This window comes from Aethalodelphis obliquidens, unplaced genomic scaffold (genome assembly GCF_003676395.1).
Source record: "Aethalodelphis obliquidens isolate GAN/ISIS:26980383/991018 unplaced genomic scaffold, ASM367639v1 scaffold55, whole genome shotgun sequence".
Lineage (NCBI taxonomy): Eukaryota > Metazoa > Chordata > Mammalia > Artiodactyla > Delphinidae > Aethalodelphis > Aethalodelphis obliquidens.
In genome coordinates this window covers 1740599-1759093 of record NW_020837999.1, presented here as the reverse complement: position 1 = coordinate 1759093, position 18495 = coordinate 1740599, and the positions used below count along the sequence as shown (strand labels likewise).

General features: G+C 42.6%; 1 protein-coding gene across 5 annotated transcripts in view; it reads left to right on the top strand.

Moving 5' to 3' along the window:
* AXDND1 (axonemal dynein light chain domain containing 1) overlaps window positions 1–14794 on the top strand; it is a 77667-nt gene extending 62873 nt beyond the window's left edge. For 4 of the 5 annotated variants that reach the window (XM_027086183.1, XM_027086182.1, XM_027086180.1 and 1 more), the window contains 5 exons: window positions 2831–2944; window positions 4410–4514; window positions 10348–10430; window positions 11297–11502; window positions 14353–14794. In XM_027086183.1, the coding sequence (XP_026941984.1) occupies window positions 2831–2944; window positions 4410–4514; window positions 10348–10430; window positions 11297–11502; window positions 14353–14423 (579 nt within the window). In that variant the 3' untranslated portion in view covers window positions 14424–14794. Of the gene's footprint in view, window positions 1–2830; window positions 2945–4409; window positions 4515–10347; window positions 10431–11296; window positions 11503–14352 lie in introns of those variants that run through there. The other variant, XR_003428514.1, reaches the window with a different exon arrangement.
* The last annotated feature ends 3701 nt before the right edge of the window (window positions 14795–18495 follow it).

The window sequence follows — 18495 nt, the reverse complement described above, 5'->3', positions numbered from 1 at the left end:
CAATAGATTCTTTCAGGTTCTCCAGATATTCAATCAAATCACCTATAAATAGAGATAGTTTTACCTCTTTCTTTCAATTATTATGTCTTTAATTGCTTTTTCTTGTCTGATTGCATTGAATAATTCTTCTCCTCTTTCATTCTGCCTTAACCTTTAGCGTTTTCATGAGTGAGCATCTGTTGGAGGTAAACTCAATTTTTGTTTGTCTCAAAATATCTTTATTTCACCTTCATTCTTAAATTTTTTTTTCTGGGTATACAATTCTAGGATGATTTTTCTCTCAGCACGTATTATGATACTATTTCCACTGTTTTCTGGATTGTATTGTTACCAAATTGACAACTGAAAATCCAGCTGTCAGTTCTTTTTTTTTTTTGTGGTACGCGGGCCTCTCACTGTTGTGGCCTCTCCCGTTGCGGAGCACAGGCTCAGCGACCATGGCTCACGGACCCAGCCGCTCCGTGGCATGTGGGATCTTCCCGGATCGGGGCACGAACCCGTGTCCCCTGCATCGGCAGGAGGACTCTCAACCACTTTGCCACCAGGGAAGCCCTGTCAGTTCTTTTGAAGTTAATCCATCTCTTCCCTCTGGCTACTTTTAAGATACTCTTTTTGTCTTTGGCATTTTGTAGTTTCACTCTGAAACATGTGGGTGAAGATTTTCTTTTCAAAGTTTGCTTGGGATTCTCTTGGTTTTCTGACTCTTTGGCTGGGTATCTTTCATTAGATTTAGAAAATTTTCAGTCATCATCTCTTCAATTATTGTCTCTACTATATTTGCTCTCTCCTTTCTTTCTGGAACTTTGAATGGATATATATTGGAATCTGTCCCCCATGTCTTTTAACCTTCTTTCATATTTTCTATCTCCTTGTCTCTCTGCATTGCATCCTGGATGATTTCTTCTGACTTACTTTCCAATTTACTAATTTGCTCTTCAGCTGAGTTTAATCTGCTATTAAAGCTTTCTGTTGAGTTTTAAATTTAATTGTTGAAGTTCTGTTTGGTTCTTTTTCAAGTCTGATTATTTTTGTAACCTTTCACAGTTTCGATCTCTTATTTCTTTAAAAGTGTAAGTATAACTATGTAGTCTATCTGATAATTCTAACATATATCTGTATAAGAATATTAATTACAACGTTATTTATAATTGCAAAATACCAGAAACAATATCAATATTGATCAATAGGGAATTGGTTTCATAAATTATGGTACATTCAAATAATAGGATTCTGTACAGATAAAATAGATGATTATGTAGTGAAATAAGAATCAGCCATGATATGTTATTGAGAAAAGTAGATTAGGGAACATAACGTATATTATTATTTCATTTGTATGAACACGTTTATATGTATATAAAGCAGAGTAGAAGAATGTTCAGCAAAGTGATAGAAGTTGTTACCTGTGAGGGTTCAGATTATTAATTTCTCTGTAGCTTTCAAATATTTTACATCAGTAGTGTGTTATGAAAACAAGGTATTTTCACTTTGGAAAAATATCCTAATATATTGTGGATATTTTTCTATACCATGTATATAATTTCTACAGCATAATTTTAAATTGCTATAAAATAACTTGTTGTATGGTTTATACCATAATTTTTAAATGCATTTTCCTATCTTGGGCATTGAGCTTATATCTAGCTTTGTTTTATAAACACTGCTGCAATAAACTTCTGTAGGATGGTCTTCAGTCAATATTTGTGCAGACTCCATTGAGATATTCAACACTGTTTACTCCTTCTCTCTTCTCTTTTGGCTTTCTTGGTGGCCCTCTCACATTTCTGAGGCAACTTTTACCCTCCTTTGCAGGCTCCTCTTTCTTCCCTGACCCTTTATGTGACTAGGTTCCTGTCCTAAGGCCTCATCCTCTAGTCACTTCACAAGTTCTTCTTTGGCGATATAATTTCTTTTCTTGGCTTTAACTAAATGTAGATAACTGTTAAATCTTTACCTTTAGCCAAAATCCCTCCAATCTAAACTTCAGATCCACAAATTCAGCTACTTACTTATTTCCACTTGGCTATCCTAGTGGTGCCTCAAACTCACACAGCCTAATCTGAATTCATCTATGTTCCCAAACTTGCTTATCTAACTTTGTTCACTATCTCTGTGAATGGCATTATCATCTATGCAGTGGCCTATGTAGTGGTATATAGTGTATATACCAGGTGACATTCAAGATGCTTCCTTTCCCTAACCATTCCATATCCATTCAATCAATCACCCCACCTTCCCTTCCTTCCTCCTCTTTAAATCTACTCGCCTGTTGCTAGAGTGATTGTTTTAAAATGCAAAACAGGTCAATCGATTTATAGGTATCTCACTGCCTTCAGGACAAAATCCAATCTCCCTGGCATAATATTCTAGCCCTTCCTCTGTGATTGTGCCCCTGCCCATCTGCCTCTAAGTTTCTGTCCTCTTGAACTGCTTTTGTTCTCAGAGCCAATCATGTACAAATAACATTCTCTGCCTGGAACTCCCTCGTGCCATCTTTTTTCTCCTCACTCATCCTTCAAGAAGAAACTCAGACATTATGTCCTCCAGGAAACCTTCCTGATTAACCCTCTCTTTCACCCCTGCCCAATACCAGATCTGGATTAAGTGCTCCTACTCTGTGACTATATGTAGCCATAGCATTTTCTTGTCCACTGAATTGTAAGCTGCTTAAGGGCACGGATTATTATTAACCTTTGTATCCTTATCACTAGCACGGTGCCCAGTTGCAAAATTAATGCTCATTAAATACTTTTGAATGGAAACATTGCTAGTATTCTGCTAAAATATTTATATCCACTAAGCTATAATATAATATTGTTTTGTCTCACAGGATACTGTAAAAGAAGTAACTACGCCTGAAACAGGCAAGCTTCTTAAAAAGGATGAAGAAAATATGGAGGATAAGAAACTTGAGGAGGAAAAGGAAGAAGAGAAAGCAGAAGAGGTAAGATTAGTATTTTTTTCCTTTTCCTTTATATTTTTAAAGAATGAATATATATATATATACACCATTGAAAATAGAAATAGCGCATCTGGAGTGAACTCTTCAACTTCTTTCCTTTCCTCATATAGGTTTAATCATACCTGCAGACACACTTATCTCTTTATTTTCCAAGGATAGGGTGTTCCTCTTCCTTTCTAAATTCAGCCATTTCTCACTAGCCTCATTCACCTATAGTACTGTTAACTACACAGTCTACCTCTCACCCTGATGCTGTTTCTTTATCCCTTCATTGCCATATTTTTCAAATAGTTGTTTAAACTCCTTGTCTCCACTTCTTCAGCTCCCATTCTGAGCTGCCTTTTCTCACTCCCCCCAGGCCATCCACACCTCTCTTCTCCTTATCCTGTCTCCACCCCTGCTGTGGCATTAGTAGTAAAAACAACCCTTCTTGGGGCATCTGTAATAATAATAGTAATGAAAATACAATGGTAACTACTGATAATGGTGTGCCTACCATGACCTATATGCTTTGCACATGTTAACTCTTATCTATACAACACAACCTCAAGGTAAATATTATTGCCCCCATTTTACAGATAAGAAAACTGAAGCTCAGAAAGGTTGACTGACTTACTGAAAATCATATAGCCATAAATTGCAGAACCAGCATTCAAACCTAGTTCAGTCTGGCATAAGAGCCCTTGCTAATTCCTGGGTGGACTACTATTGTCTTTAGCTTTCAGAACTCATGATCACTCTCCATTTTGTCTTAACTTACTTCCCTGGGGTGTTTCTTCTGTGAGTAGTTTAAATGTTGGCATGACCCCAGGCTGTGACATAGATCCTCTACTCACTCTACATGCAGTACAACAGAACAAAAATATTATATAACACCGAAGCCTCTTTTCACCAGCATCTTCTGTTTTACTTCTGGTACAGTGCTTGGCATATAAAAGGCAAAATAAATGGAAAACATTATTTTTTGGCCACTAAATCTGTCATACCTTTCAAATCCCCTCCTTCCCTTCTTCTGTGGCCTTAGTTCAGGCCCTTTTCTCTCTATTTTACAAACTCCTATTCAAATATCATTTTCTCTGTAAAAAAATCCCTGAGTGTCTAGACAATGCAGGGCCCTTTTCTGGGTGCACATAGCTCTCGGAATACACCTCTATGCTAAAAGTAATCATGTAGACCATAATTATTTTATTGCTTATCTCTCCCACTGTTCTGTGAGTTCCTGAGGTCCGGAAGAAATCCTTTTTGTTTTTCTGTTATCTCTCCTTGTCCCCATTTCCCCATCCCCACTAATTTCTCCCACAGTGTTTCCTGTAAGTCTTCAAAAATGCTTGTTGAATGATTAAAGCAAATGGAAAACAAAAGCTTCAGACATGGTGCCAGGCAACTTGCCAGGCCACTGTGTCACACACCAGCTCACTAACACGTCTGTGGTATTTCTGTGCCCTAGAAACCTTCAACATCTACAGAGAAGGAAAAACTCATTCGAGTCATTGGAGTAGACGGAAATGTCCATTCCCAACCTCTGTTTGGAACAGATGTATTGCCTTCTTGGGTATGTAGCTGAAACTCAACTAGGAAATTCAAAACTAGAGAAAAAAATAACTAGGAGGGCTTCCCTGGTGGCGCAGTGGTTGGGAGTCCGCCTGCCGATGCGGGGGATGCGGGTTCGCGCCCCGGTCCGGGAGGATCCCGCGTGCCGCAGAGCGGCTGGGCCCGTGGGCCGTGGCCGCTGGGCCTGCGCGTCCGGAGCCTGTGCTCCGCGGCGGGAGAGGCCACAGCGGTGAGAGGCCCGCATAGTGCAAAAAAAAAAAAAAAAAAAAAAACAACTAGGAAATTTAACATTTGTAAAAATGATACGGATCTAACATAACTTTTAGCTTTTCCAAGGGAACTCCTGAATAATATATTTTCCAGATATTTTTTTCTCCCAGCATCATCCTTGGAAAAACTCATTTGTTCACCTTAGCTTTATAAAAACTTTTCATTCTCTTCTTTAAACCTCATTTTATTTTATTTTTTAAATTAATTAATTATTTATTTTATTTTTTGCTGTGTTGGGTCTTCGTTGCTGCTCGCAGACTTTCTCTAGTTGCGGTGAGCAGGGCCAACTCTTCCTTGCGGTGTGTGGGATTCTCATTGCGGTGGCTTCTCTTGTTGCAGAGCACAGGTTCTAGGTGCTCGGGCTTCAGTAGTTGTGGCTCGTGGGCCCTAGAGCACAGGCTCAGTAGTTGTGACGCTCGGGCTTAGTTGCTCTGTGGCATGTGGGATCTTCTTGGACCAGGGCTTGAACCCGTGTCCCCTGCATTGGCAGGCGGATTCTTAACCACTGTGCCACCAGGGAAGTCCTAAACCTCACTTTAAAATCAGCATTTCATCCCTTTCCTTAACTTAACAATGTCTTGGTCAGTATTTGACCAAGTTTTAAATATATTCATTCAGCAGGCTCTGTTGATAACTGTGATGAGAGGATACCACAAGAATTATTGGGAAATTGGAAACCTTTAGACAGTAGCTATGGAAACTCAGTAGGAAAGCAGATTTAAAATTCCTTCACAAATGTTCTAAGACCATTCACACTGAAGTCAGCTCTAGATTGGTATCTCTCTGTACAGGATGCCATGACTTTAGGAGTCTCTGGGTGGGCTTCATCCCACTAATCCCCTGAAATGGTATGCACCATTTTGTATGTGTTTTCATACTGTGCATTTTCTTGGGGAAGAGGGGTATGTGCCAGAAATCCATAGACATCATCAAATTTCTCAACCCCAAAGTTAAGAACCATTTCATTGCTAGGAGTCTGACGCATCTGAATAGGCACTGGTGCATGTCGGGGTGAGGAGCTGTGGTGAGGGTCCTGGTGGATGGCAGCTAGATCACTAAAGTGGCAGCATGGTCCAAAGTAGAGGCAGATTGCAGGGATGTATGTCCAGGGAAGTTGTAGGAAATAGACTCCAACTCTGGGAGGAAGAACTGGGAGATACCATGTGGAGAGTCAGGCAGGAGCTGCCAACATTGGAGATAGAGTGGTACATGTGGGTGGGGGGAGGCTACGATCACATTCTCCCAAAATAATGCCTTTTCAACAAGTTTCTAAAATGATATGTTAATATGTCAGTCGTTAAGACTGTGAGGCAAAGAGGTAAGGGTAAGCAATGCAAATGCAATGTCATGAGACATATTTAAAAAAGGCAGGTAAAGGGTAGCACTTTACTATTTGAGAACCCCCCAGGAGTCCCACCCAAAGCCCTCCTGCCCCAGATTTGCTCCCCTGAGGTGAAAACCCTGCTATGCTATCCTGGCAAGGCATCAGGGTCAGGTCCAGAGTGAGTCAGGAAGCTGACAGGAAAATAGGAACCTGTAGCCTGGGGCAAAACGGAGGGTGTGGTGCTTGTCTTTGGTGGTGTGGGACTTCTGCTCCAGGATGCCAGAATTCCATCTGGAGCAGTGTGGTGCTATGTGGCTAGCTCACCTGAGGACGATGGGGCCCAGAAAGTCTATCTCTAGGCTTTGAAAAGTTGCTAATGTTCTACTATAGATCACTGAAGACCAAACTGTCCAGGTTCTCATTGACCATAAGGCCTGGGGAGTAGACTAAGATGCCATCCAGATGTACTTGCAAGTTCCTGGAGGTAAAGAAGAATCACATTCATCCTATGGGATGGTGGCCGGACCACTGGACAGGTAGAAAGGGATCACGAGGTACTCAAACAGAGGGGCCCTCATTGTGCTAGGCAAGTGAAGACAAGGTTGATCTTTGGAGATGTTGGTACCCAGAGAATGGAGAGTCCTTGACCTGGCTTGTGAAGTCATAGATTCGGGGCAGGAAGCGGAGCTGGGGGGAAGTGCTATCTTGATTTGGACTGTACTGCAGGCTTCATGGGGCAGGGAGGGCCTTGGCTCTGTGCTTCTTCCATTCACAAAGACATTGGGGCTCCCTGAGGGCAGTTTAAAGTTTCACTGTAAAATTTTCTTTTGCTTTTGTTTGCTTGTTTGTTTTTCCTTTATTTAAAAAAAAAAAAATTTATTTATTTTTTGACAGACACTTAGCCTCTGGCCCTAAGAACATAAGCAACCATTTAGCAAGGATACAGATCCAAGGCACCAGTCCTACTGGGCAGTGGCACTCTCTCTTTCTGGTCTGAAAACAACTCCCAAGAGGCAGTATGTTTGATTGACACTGGGGAAGGAAAGAGAAAAGGAAGGAAGGGATAGGGAAGCAGAAACCTTGTGGTTTGCAGGTATAACTTGTCTTGTCTCTGGGAGCTGAGTTATAGAGCAGGAGAGCGCCAAGAGATAGCTGGGTCCTGGGTTTCTAGTGAGAAGCAGCTCCAGACCACTGGGAGGCTAGGGACCTGAGCATGGAGAATTCCAGTTACTCCTCGTATCTCCTCCTTCAAATGACTCCAGCTCAGGATTTTCTGGGGGTTGAGATATGAGTGATAACAGGAGTAGTGGTGGTAAGTCACCACCACCTTGGACAGGCTAATTGCTTGGCCTGCTAAACCAGGGCCTCATTCATATCGTTACCTGATGCCCTAGTGTCCACCATAACTAGGAGGAGAAGGGGTGAACTATCAATTATTCCAAACTCTCCTCAATTCGCTGGAAATTAGGACTTTGTGGGAATTCCTGAAGACCATACTTAAAGCAGGAACCGTGTACAAAGCTTGGCCTGCTGTGCCTGTTTCAGGCAATACCCAATTTGACACTTGCCTGATTCACTGGTGAATCAAGTGACCCCAGTAAGCAGCATTGACTCTGCCTCTGCTCATCCTGGGGAAAGGCCGCTCTGCCTTCAGGTGCAGCCCAGTTTAATCAGGTCTGAGATCCTGTTGCAGGGCACCCCTTGTGGCCCTCTGTGAACTGGACTCATTCCAAAGTTGCCCCTGGAGGAGAAGCAGCTGAGCTCTAACACTGCAACCGAATGGTGGAAGTATGGGGTGACTAAATTCAGCAGGCTCTCCCTGAGGCTACCCAAAGTGCTCAGAGCTACAGTGGACCCTAAGCACTGCCGCCTGGCTGCATGAGTTGGGTTGCCTACAGCTCAGCTACTTTAACAAGCAAGTTGTTAGAAACCATCTCTTTTAGGCCTATCTTCAAACCATAGGTCTTGGCTGTCTGTAAAGAGTTGTAAGTATGAGGAAAATGGGAGATTTTGCTGGATCACCTATGAACTCCTTTGGAAGGGAGAGTAGGGGCCAGACTTGGGGGATCAGCAGTATTTTTTCACCAAGCTGAAGGAGGCCCTTAGAAGCCTGTGTTTTCCTCCCACAATACCATGTACCCCAGGCATAGGTATTAAGAGCAGTAACTAACTTACCCAGCAACAGGGAAGAGTCCTTGGAATTGGTGGTTCCAGAAAATATGTCCAAAGGTGACAGGGCCGCTGTGGCTGTCTAGGAGTTCAGTACTGAGTGTTGGATTCCGAGCAACTGGGTCTAGAGCCAGATCCTCCCTGCGATAGGCTCAAGCCAGAGCTATTAGTCCAATCTAAAGTCCATTAATAGAGTCAAACCTCAGGAAGACCAAGCCAAAAAGGCCAAAGGCATAATTAGAGTCAGAGAGAGAGACTAGCTCCAAGCTACAGCAGGTTGGCACGAACAAGAAAGGTCTAATGCGATTGCTTCCAAGAGCCGTGCGGCCCACGTCTGTCTCTATTATACAGCAGGTAAAAGAGCATAAAAGCCAGAGGAAGCTTCAAAATATGAGAAGAGGGCCCAAGGCAGTATCTGTGATAAGCCTTGAGGCATCTGTGTCGGTACATGGGTGATGCAGGGAAGGTTGTCACCTGGCATACATAGAGGAGGCCATAATTCTAGAAACCCAACGTCCAGCATTTTGGACCATGGGAATTTCCTGCTGGAGGGTTTGAAATGGACCACAGAACATTAATCTGTACTTGCTGGTGTCAAAACAGAGGGATGTTTTCCTCACACACTGTAACTAAATATCTATCTGTTGAATTAGTAGAGTGTCGGAAGGCTCAAATGTATACAGTTAGCAGAGTACAGTCCTGGTTTACTTTGGTTTCCACCTACAGTTAAAACTGTTTCATGCAGCTATATAAATCATGTGTGGAACTGCATTTCCAGATGCCTCTGCTCTGAAAGCCTTTCTTTTGGATTCAAAGAACAAATAAATTAGTAGTATGTGCTGTATAGGCACAGCCACATCACAGGTTGCTGGTCCAGGCTGAACAATGACAGCATTTACTTCCCAAACAAACTGCCCAAAGGGGAAGCAAAACAGAAAGAGGAAAATATGTGACTGGGAAAATAAGAAGAGAGTAAAAGAGCTAGAGTAAAAGTGAAAATGTTTGATACAGTTTCTTTTCGCTGGTTCGCTTTTAGAAACAGCGAGCATAGTGCAACGGAATGTGTGATTGAGGATGGAGAGGCCTAGATGAGGGTTTTGCTTTAATCAGCTAGATCATTCTGTGATTATGGCAGGCTGCCTATCCTCTTAGATCTCCCTTTCCATCTGTAAGGTGGGGTTTAACTTTTACTTGCCTCTGTTTGGGAAACATGAATAAATGAGATTTTTTAAAGTACACAGTTCTAGGAAAATATCTCATAATATTCATTTTAAAATATGCTTATAGTTTTTGTCTTCTAAATTTTCTCTTTTGTCTTCCTCTTATTTTGTTTTCTGGAATATAGAGTCAAAATAAGTAAAAGAGGTTTTGTTTTATTTTTTTCATATTTTCTCTGCCTTGATATTTATGAAGTTCCCTAAGGAACTGAAAGCTCTTATTGAATTTTGCAATTTGCAATTTGTTATGTGCTTAATGAAGTAAATTATTAATAAGATAAATATAGTTAATTTCCTTGATCTTTAACTTAATTAAAGAAACATGTTTACCCTTCTCTTTATTTTTTAAACCTTTTCTTCTTTCCCTGCTTCTTTCTGTTGATATTGTTCTCCCTGCTTCTTCTTTACAACTCTAATCAAATTTATGTCCACCAGAGTGTGAATAATTTGCAAGCTGGTATGGTATTTGGCCACAGGAAATCCCTATTCTTCTTTGGTATTAAGAGTGTGCTTAGGGCTTCCCTGGTGGCGCAGTGGTTGGGAGTCCACCTGCCGATGCAGGGGACACGGGTTCATGCCCCGGTCTGGGAAGATCCCACATGCCACGGAGCGGCTGGGCCCGTGAGCCATGGCCACTGAGCCTGCACGTCCGGAGCCTGTGCTCCGCGATGGGAGAGGCCACAACAGTGAGAGGCCCACATACCACAAAAAAAAAAAAAAAAAGAGTGTGCTTAATCATGTGCTATATAAACATGAATAGTAGAAAAAGAAGGCTTGGTCCAGAACATACTGAAGAAAGAGGCTATTTATCTTTGGGACTCTCAGTTCATTCATAGTACTACTTTCTTTGTCAGAGAGAATCAGCTAATGAAGGTACATTGGCCCCAAGGTATCTTGAAACAATGGCTGTAATTGAACGCATGCAGGAGAAGTTAATGTAAGTATGAGACACCACAATGGTAAGAAGACAAAGATTGCTGACCAGGAGGTCTAGCTGAGAAATGCACGCTTCTTGGCTTACCTTTGGTTCTCCTGCTTCCTTTTTCCTTACAAGTGGGATGGGTATCTTCAAATCTTCTGCTAGAGGCAGTGAACTACACTGCTCCAGGAGGGACATCTGTCCTCAGCCACAGTGAAGATGGAGGAAGTCAAGTGTGTATGTGTATATCTGGGGTGGGAGTAGAGTGTTAGGAGGGATCCAACTCAGTATGTTTCTAAGAGATGAACTAGGGAAATATATGAAACTGGGAGAAGCTGTTGTGTGCAGGAAAGAAGGTTACATAACCCAAATTGTAGGAATGACAACAGAGTTAAATAGCTAAGAAAGCTATGAGAAGAGAATATAGACATATAACTTGTGCCCTAGTAATTAAGAAACACACTTCAAACTGGTTTTCTTGATTGTAAGATCTGGTTTTAAAGGTGCTGGAAAAGAAGGGACACTATTTTATTTGTTTGTTGGATCACATCAATAAAGAGAAGCCACGATTAACCACTGAAAAGGGGTTCCTTGGCTATTGATGGAGAATTCCAAATACCCAAAAGTCAGATTTCACTAAGAAATGATAAATATATTGTATTCTTAAATCACACCATGTCTGCACTCTGACATTACCATCCAGAGTAGCCCTTAGGCCCCCAATTCTTGGCTAAACATTGATGCTGCTGCTTCCCTTATTTGTACTGTTCAGATATATTCTTCTAATCCCACTGCCTTTTTTGGATAATGAGTTTCTAGATATGAAAGGCACTTTTCCAAACCTTTCCATTTTATTATGTTTCTCTGGATTTTGTCCACATCAGAGAGGTTGAAAGCAGAGCCAGACAAGCAGAGGAGAAGTTTGATGATGTGAATGAAAAACTTCATTATACCCTTATAAGAAATAAAGAACTGGAGAAAGAACTAGAGGAAATACTGATGAAGTATAAAGAGAAGGAATCTGAAGAAGAAGAAAATGAAGAAGAAGAAATCAGGCCAGTAGAAAGAGCCTCAAAATCTCCAAAGAAAGGTGAGGATTGCTTTCTCATTTTGCTTTATTTAGGTTGTATTTATGAGCAAAAATTTGATTGGGTCATAAATATTTTAGAAGAGTATCAATATCTTTAGTGATGATCTACTAGTTCGTACTTCTCCTAGGAATGCGCACACATATAATTATATAATTATCTTGTTCAGACAAGTCACAAAAAGGAAAACCAAATGACTAACAATGGTAACTAATAAACTAACATGAGATACAATTTTTATTTATAAAACTGGCAAAGATTTTTTTTTTTCTTGCGTTATGCAGGCCTCTCGCTGTTGTGGCCTCTCCCGTTGCAGAGCACAGGCTCCGGACGCGCAGGCTCAGCGGCCATGGCTCACGGGCCCAGCCGCTCTGCGGCATGTGGGATCTTCCCGGACCGGGGCATGAACCCGCGTTCCCTGCATCGGCAGGTGGACTCTCAACCACTGCGCCGCCAGGGAAGCCCTGGCAAAGCTTTTTAAAAGCAAAGAATACAATGCTGGCCAGAGGGGGCAAAGTAATTAGTTTTACAAATAATACTTGTGGGTGGACAGACAGATATAGCTCTTTCAGAAAATAATTTGAGTGTATGTATGGATATGCCTTAAAAATACACATATACTTTGACTTAATAATTTCACTCTTGAGAATCTAGTCTAAGGAAATAATCCTAAATACAGAAACAAAAATTAATGCACAAAGATGTTCAGTGTATCATTGTATCTAAGAAGAAAAAATGAAAACAACCTACCTTTCCAATCATGGAAGAAAGATTAAATAAATTATGCTACGTTAAAATACCTGAATATTATACAACCATTAAAATGGTATTTACAAGGAATTTGTAATGACATGAGAAATTCTTATGTTAAAATATCAAATGCAGGAAACAGGATATGATACAATATTTTAAAGCTAGAAAAAAAAACAGAACAAAATATGCCCAAACATTGGTATATATTGTCTCTGGTTGATAGAGGTTTGTGGGGAATTTTGTCTTTAGTTTTTAGTACTTAGTGGATTGTCTATGATGAAAATAATCTTCTTTATTCTATAGGAAAAGGAATTTAACTCTTCATTTTCTTACCTGTAATTAATCTATAATCTGCCCTCAAGCAGTTCTTAATATCCCCAATATTGGAGGCTGTTTTTTGATTTTTGCTTTCATCTTCAACCTGCGTCAGTTCCTAGGACAAGTCCTGGTGCCAGGGGTAGTACTGGGCAGATATCTACTTTCTGTTTTCTCTGTCACCCCTGTCTCTACCTATGCCCCCCCAGCAAAAGCAGTAAGTTAGCCAACCCCTCACAGTCTCTGGCCCAGCTATGGTATATCATATCAGTGTTGGAGGAGGAGTGTGAGCCCATTTTCTCCCCTTCTGTTAACTCTGAACTGGTAAAATGTTAATCATTACAGGTGTGAAAATCCTTTAGCTTTACGTCTGAATATATGTGAGGGAGTTTTCATGAATTAAAAAAAAAAAGTGTATCTTCTCCTATTGTGGTGTAATTTTATCCTGATAATCTGGAAACTAGACTTTTTCCAGTTTACAGAAAACTAAATACTGTATGCAAACCACACAAAAGGTCTATGTGTTAAACTAGAGCGGTTACCTGAACATGGAATGAGTGACTTTAGTTTTGTCCATTTCCATAAAAGTCTTGGGGATTAGTTTAAATCCAGAATTTAAAGGTTTTAATAATTTTAGCTAGAGGATAACGATATACAGTTAGGCCCCAACCTGCAAACAATAACCTACACAAGGTTAGGTTACTGCCACTCTTCCCCTCCTCCACACCCTCATCAAAGTCATCGCCAGGGGCTCAAAAGTAGAGGATGAGAAGCCTTGCAAAGCTTAGGGAAACTGGCTGCTAAGCAAGGCAGTCCCCATGCCATGCGGTGACCTGAACATTTCTCCGAAAAACCCACAAGTTAGACATTTCTTAGAATTAGCAGGCAGCTCCTTTAAAAAATGCAGACACCCCTGGAGCAATCTGACATGCATATGGCATATACTGGGTCATATTTATACGAGTTAGTGCGGGGAGATCACTTCTCTCCTGATAGTTGTGCAGTGACGGAATGGAAAATCATATGCAAAGGTAGGAGCCTTGTGAATGCTGAGTAAAGAGATTTGGATAGAGTAGGAAGACATTTATTTTTGTTTTATGTCATTTTTAACAATTAGTAAATCACTGTGTTCTGAGTTATTAATGAAGAAACGAATCGAGAGGGGAGTTTACACAGATGAATATGGCTTAGTCTCTGATCAAAGTGAGGCTTATGATTTAGGAATGGGGGCAAGACAGGGTATGAACAAGGTGACTGTCAAATGTGGGATGAAGGTGGCAGCACCAGTTGGAAGGATTCCAGTTGAGAACCTTGGTGTCATGGAGCAGCCAGGGAGAGCAGGCTTGACAGCAGAAGTCCTCCTGCACCCATCCCAAGGGTGGGGCTTGTGTAGGGTCTGTGCACGGGACACTGGAGGGACGGACCAGGAGATACAAAAGGGCTACAGTGATGGATTTGGGAGGATTCTGGATACTAGCTCTATTTGAATTTTTTTTTTTTTTCCCACCAAGCTTGGGGTATGTACTGGAAGGAAGAAATATTCTTCTTCTTTCTCTTCTCTCCTTGACCACATACTGCTCTTTTCCAGGACCCACTAACTGACTACACTGAAACTTTGAGAAAATGCATTCTCAATCCCAATAACCAATGTAGAGTCAAGTTTTGGGCAAATAGTTTGTAGCTTGGGGCTTACTCATGCAGAACAGAATTTTTTAAATGCTTTATAAAGTTAAAAGTCCTCAGTAAATATATTGTTACTACAATAATTGTTTTTGTCTTTCCAGAGGTACAGCGCAAGGAGAGTTCTAAATCCAGAACTCGGACTAAAACCACTTACAGGATGAAATCCAAATAGCAAACATAGGACGCTAGGCTTCACCACGGCTTCTGTCACTGTACCCACCCCAGATATCTCTGCACTTTTGAGTGGACATTGTGGCTTGATTGAAGGGACTCCCTTTGCAACAGCTACCAGAAAAGCCTTGACAGACAACTCAGGGACATCTTCTCTTTAAAAGTCACAGTGATGGCTGTAAGGAATCGGTGTATTAGCTTATTTCCAAGATTAAAAATAGGCTGTGCAAAGGTTTTCTAGCCTCTTCAATTGATTTCCCAGCAGAAGTCTATGAAAAGTGTCAGTTTCTGTCAAGAAAATAATGCTTTTTGAGGACTTTGAACTCTGCAGAGAAGAGTGGCAAATAAAAAGCATTATTTTTTCAATTTAAAGAGAGGATCCTGGGCTTCCCTGTTGGTGCAGTGGTTAGGAGTCTGCCTGCCCAATGCCGGAGACATGGGTTCGAGGTCTGGTCCGGGAAGATCCCACATGGCCACGGAGCAACTGGGCCCGTGCGCCACAACTACTGAGCCTATGCTCTAGAGCCGGCGAGGCACAACTACTGAGCCCACGTTCTACAATTACTGAAGCCCGCGTGCTTAGAGCCGGTGCTCCGCAATGAAGAGAGTAGCCACCACCTGCCGCAACTAGAGAAAGCCCATGTGCAGCAACGCAGACCTAATGCAGCCAAAAATAAATAGATAAAATAAATAAACTAAAAAAAAAGGGAGAGAGAGAGGATCCTGATAATGCCCTTAGGTTTCTGCAGCATTTTCAGATTTCTTATTTCAGGCATTCTTAAGATTTATCTGGTCTTCACAATAACCCTGCAAAGTAGGTGGAGGAGACACTGTTATCCCCATTTCTCAGAATGAAATAGAGGCCCCAAATGAGTATAAGACTCCCCAGGGTCACAGAGCTGATTGGTGCCAGAGCCCCCAGCTTGCTGGACCTGTGTCTGGATTGTTTGACAATGGCGATGGGCCACCAGGCCATTGCTCAGATGGCTTCCTTCACAGGGGCTAAGTGTTGCTGAAGATTCACCCAGAATCTCCATTTTTAACTTTTGTTGCCTCATTTGTCTGCTCTGTTCGTGACCCTGGATGCATCTAGGCTTAGAGATGGACTAAGCTGCAAAAATATGTTGCAAATGACAAATGGACGTCTGGGCAGCCGCTCAGCAGGGGCCCCTCCTACTTCACTGCTCCTGGCTCACTTGCATTTGCTTTATCTCCCCCTGGCTCCAAACACCTCCGAGCTTTCTGCACCTGCTTTGGCTCCGCATACTTGGTGTTCCTTTGGATTTATCTCCTGGAACTGTAGGCCTTTGCCTGCTCCTTGAACCTCAGAAACCCTCTGACTCTAGAGTCCTCAGCCCTGTTGAAGCCCAACCACTGGTCAGGCCTGCCTTTGCCCACACATATCAAAGTGTTTGTGAGGTGGGTCTCCAAAATGTTTGGGGTCAGTCTAAGCCTACTGGATGACTTCTTAATTCTGGGGAAAGAAAACATGAAATTCTTCAGACAGCTGACTAGGCTCATGGCCCAGCTGAAAGCCACAGCTCAGGCTACTGGCTTGTGCTTCCAGTTACCACTTGCTGGGGCAGAGCCAGCCCTACCCTTTTCACTTTCCTGAAGAGATTCTTGAATGATTCTAGCAAATTTGGGGCTTTTTAGTGGGATTTCAGCCTACTTTTAAAAAAATTAATTTCCTACTTTGTAGGAATGAGTCATCATTTCCATACAAACCAGCAGCCCCCATCCCTGAACATGAGCGTCTTGCCCCTCAGAATGTGTCCGCTCCATCGGGTGGAAGGCTGTCTTAAAGGTCAGAGTTATGCCTGGTGCCACTACGATTAGAATGAGATGTTTGGTACCATAGACCTAGTTGGGGTGGTTTGGTTGTGAGCCACAAAAAGCCATTCTTACCACAAGCAAAAGGATAATTTATTGAAAGCACGTTGGGGAGCTCAGGAGATTGAAGGAAAGTCTTAAAGAATCAGGCTAGGAACAGATAGGATGAGGTAGTTTTAGATTTCAGAAGCAAGAACTGCTTCACCATCTCACCCAGTTGCTACCACCAAATGAACACCAGTCATCTCTTCCATCCTTACATTATTCTTAAAGTCCCATGAGGGAGAAAGGCTACCTCGTAGTCACAGACCACCCCATGGATGTACCAGGGATGGTGAGAAGACTTCAGGGATCTCTTTAGCTTCCTTAAAGGGAAGCAAGGACACCTTGCTCTGCTGTTCCACCAAGACAGAACACAGTCTGGGGGAAGGAAATGCCCAAAGAGAATCAGGAGGCTGGTAGGAAGGCATCATGAATGTTAGGTGGTTAAAAAAAAAAAAAAAGTATGCTACAGAGAAGGCCTCTGCACTGCTGCTCCCTGAAAGTTATCATGGGCAGCCTCCACTTTCCCAAGTAGCTGATGTGTGGGAAGTTTTAGATAGTCCTTGAGTCCTGCCACATCTCAAGGTCACCCTGAGGTGGTCTCCTGAGCAGAGTGGAGAGAGGAGCTCTTGCTACACTTCTCTGTCCGTGGGGCTGCCAGGTGAGGCTGTTGTGCTTGTGTTGAAGGAGACCAGCCACTCTGTGTTCAGATGTCCAGACAGCCGTGCTGACTGGAGGTGCCTCATCACACTCCACTGGGTCCCAGTCCCCAGTCTCAGTGGTGATGTGGTCCACGTCCCTGGGAAGCCAAGGTGGTAGTGTCTTAGGAATCCTAGAACTTGGAGCAAGTCCCCAGTCCACCGGGCCTGGTTCTTCATCACACACCCAGACCAACTCCATGCATGTGGGCACTGTGTGATTCTCTCCCAAGAGTTCTGGTCCTCTGCTATGGTCCTACTGACTTGACTGTGGTCAGGTCACTTGTCAGGTGCTTTCTGGCACACATTGACTGGGCTTTCCTCTTGTTCTTGGCCTTTCCTAGCTGGAGATCAGTGACTCTGATATTGCCTGGGGAACCTACATTTTGCATTTCACTTTCAAAGACTGCTGAGAATTCTGCTTGTAGGCCCCAACTCTCTAGAGCACTATTTGCCCACTTGTGGAATTTTAAATAAGTGTGCCACCTACCAGCAAACATTTCCCCACAGGAAGCAGAGGAGCTGCTCTAAAATTAGGAGTCTAACTGCTGTAGCGCTGTTGCCTAGGGCCTGCATACCTCCAAAACAGGAGTGCTTGCTATCTGTGCCTGAGGCTGAGGTCCTCTGTAGCCATATTGATGGGAAGCAGTGTCTAGAATTCATCAGGACTTCTACCTCTGCCTCAGGAGAATGGAGAGTTCATTCCAGCCAGGTCTGCCACAGCCTCAAGACAATCTCCTATTCAGGACTGTTGAGCAAGTCCACCAATCCCCCTGACCTCAAAGATGGGCTCTGCCACGTACAGCTTTTCAGAAAGCAGGACTTCTTAGGTGGTGCATCTGAGAGCAAGACCAGTGAAGGCAGCCTTCCAGACGCTCCCTAGACAATCCCAGTACACAGCAATGTCATTTGGCCTGGGCAGTGTTCCAGTTGTTCTGGAATGGCTGATGAAAGGGCTCCTGCATGCCTTTCTGGATTGCAGTGGCTTTTGTTTGGAGGGCATCCTCTTGTACTTGCAGGGGTTGGGTTCCATGAGCCCCTGATCTGACAGAGGCATACTTCAGGCTATCTCTAGGCCAGCTGTGAGAAACAATTTTGAAAGTCTGAAGATAAGATTAACAGTTCCCATCATCTGTCTCACCAAGGCAAACTGCTCTTTGGCAGACAAGATATTTCCATCCCAGATGTCCAGCAGATCCTGAAGTTCACAAGGTACAGCTGGTAATCCATTCCCATTTTCCACTCTGGCCACCCAAATAGTCAAACCCAGGTAAGAAAGAAGAGTGTATCTGATTTCTGGCCGGAACTATTGCTCATCAAGAGAAGAAACTCTTCTCTTCTGTCTAGATTTTGCTTTACTATCATGCTAAAGAGCTCTACACCTTTGAAACAAATGCTTGAAATATTGTGGGGAGGATTCTAATACAGGAGACCTCATATACAAACTCTTAAGCTGGTTCTGTCCAAGAACAACAACCCTGGGACAGGAGCTCCTAGCCA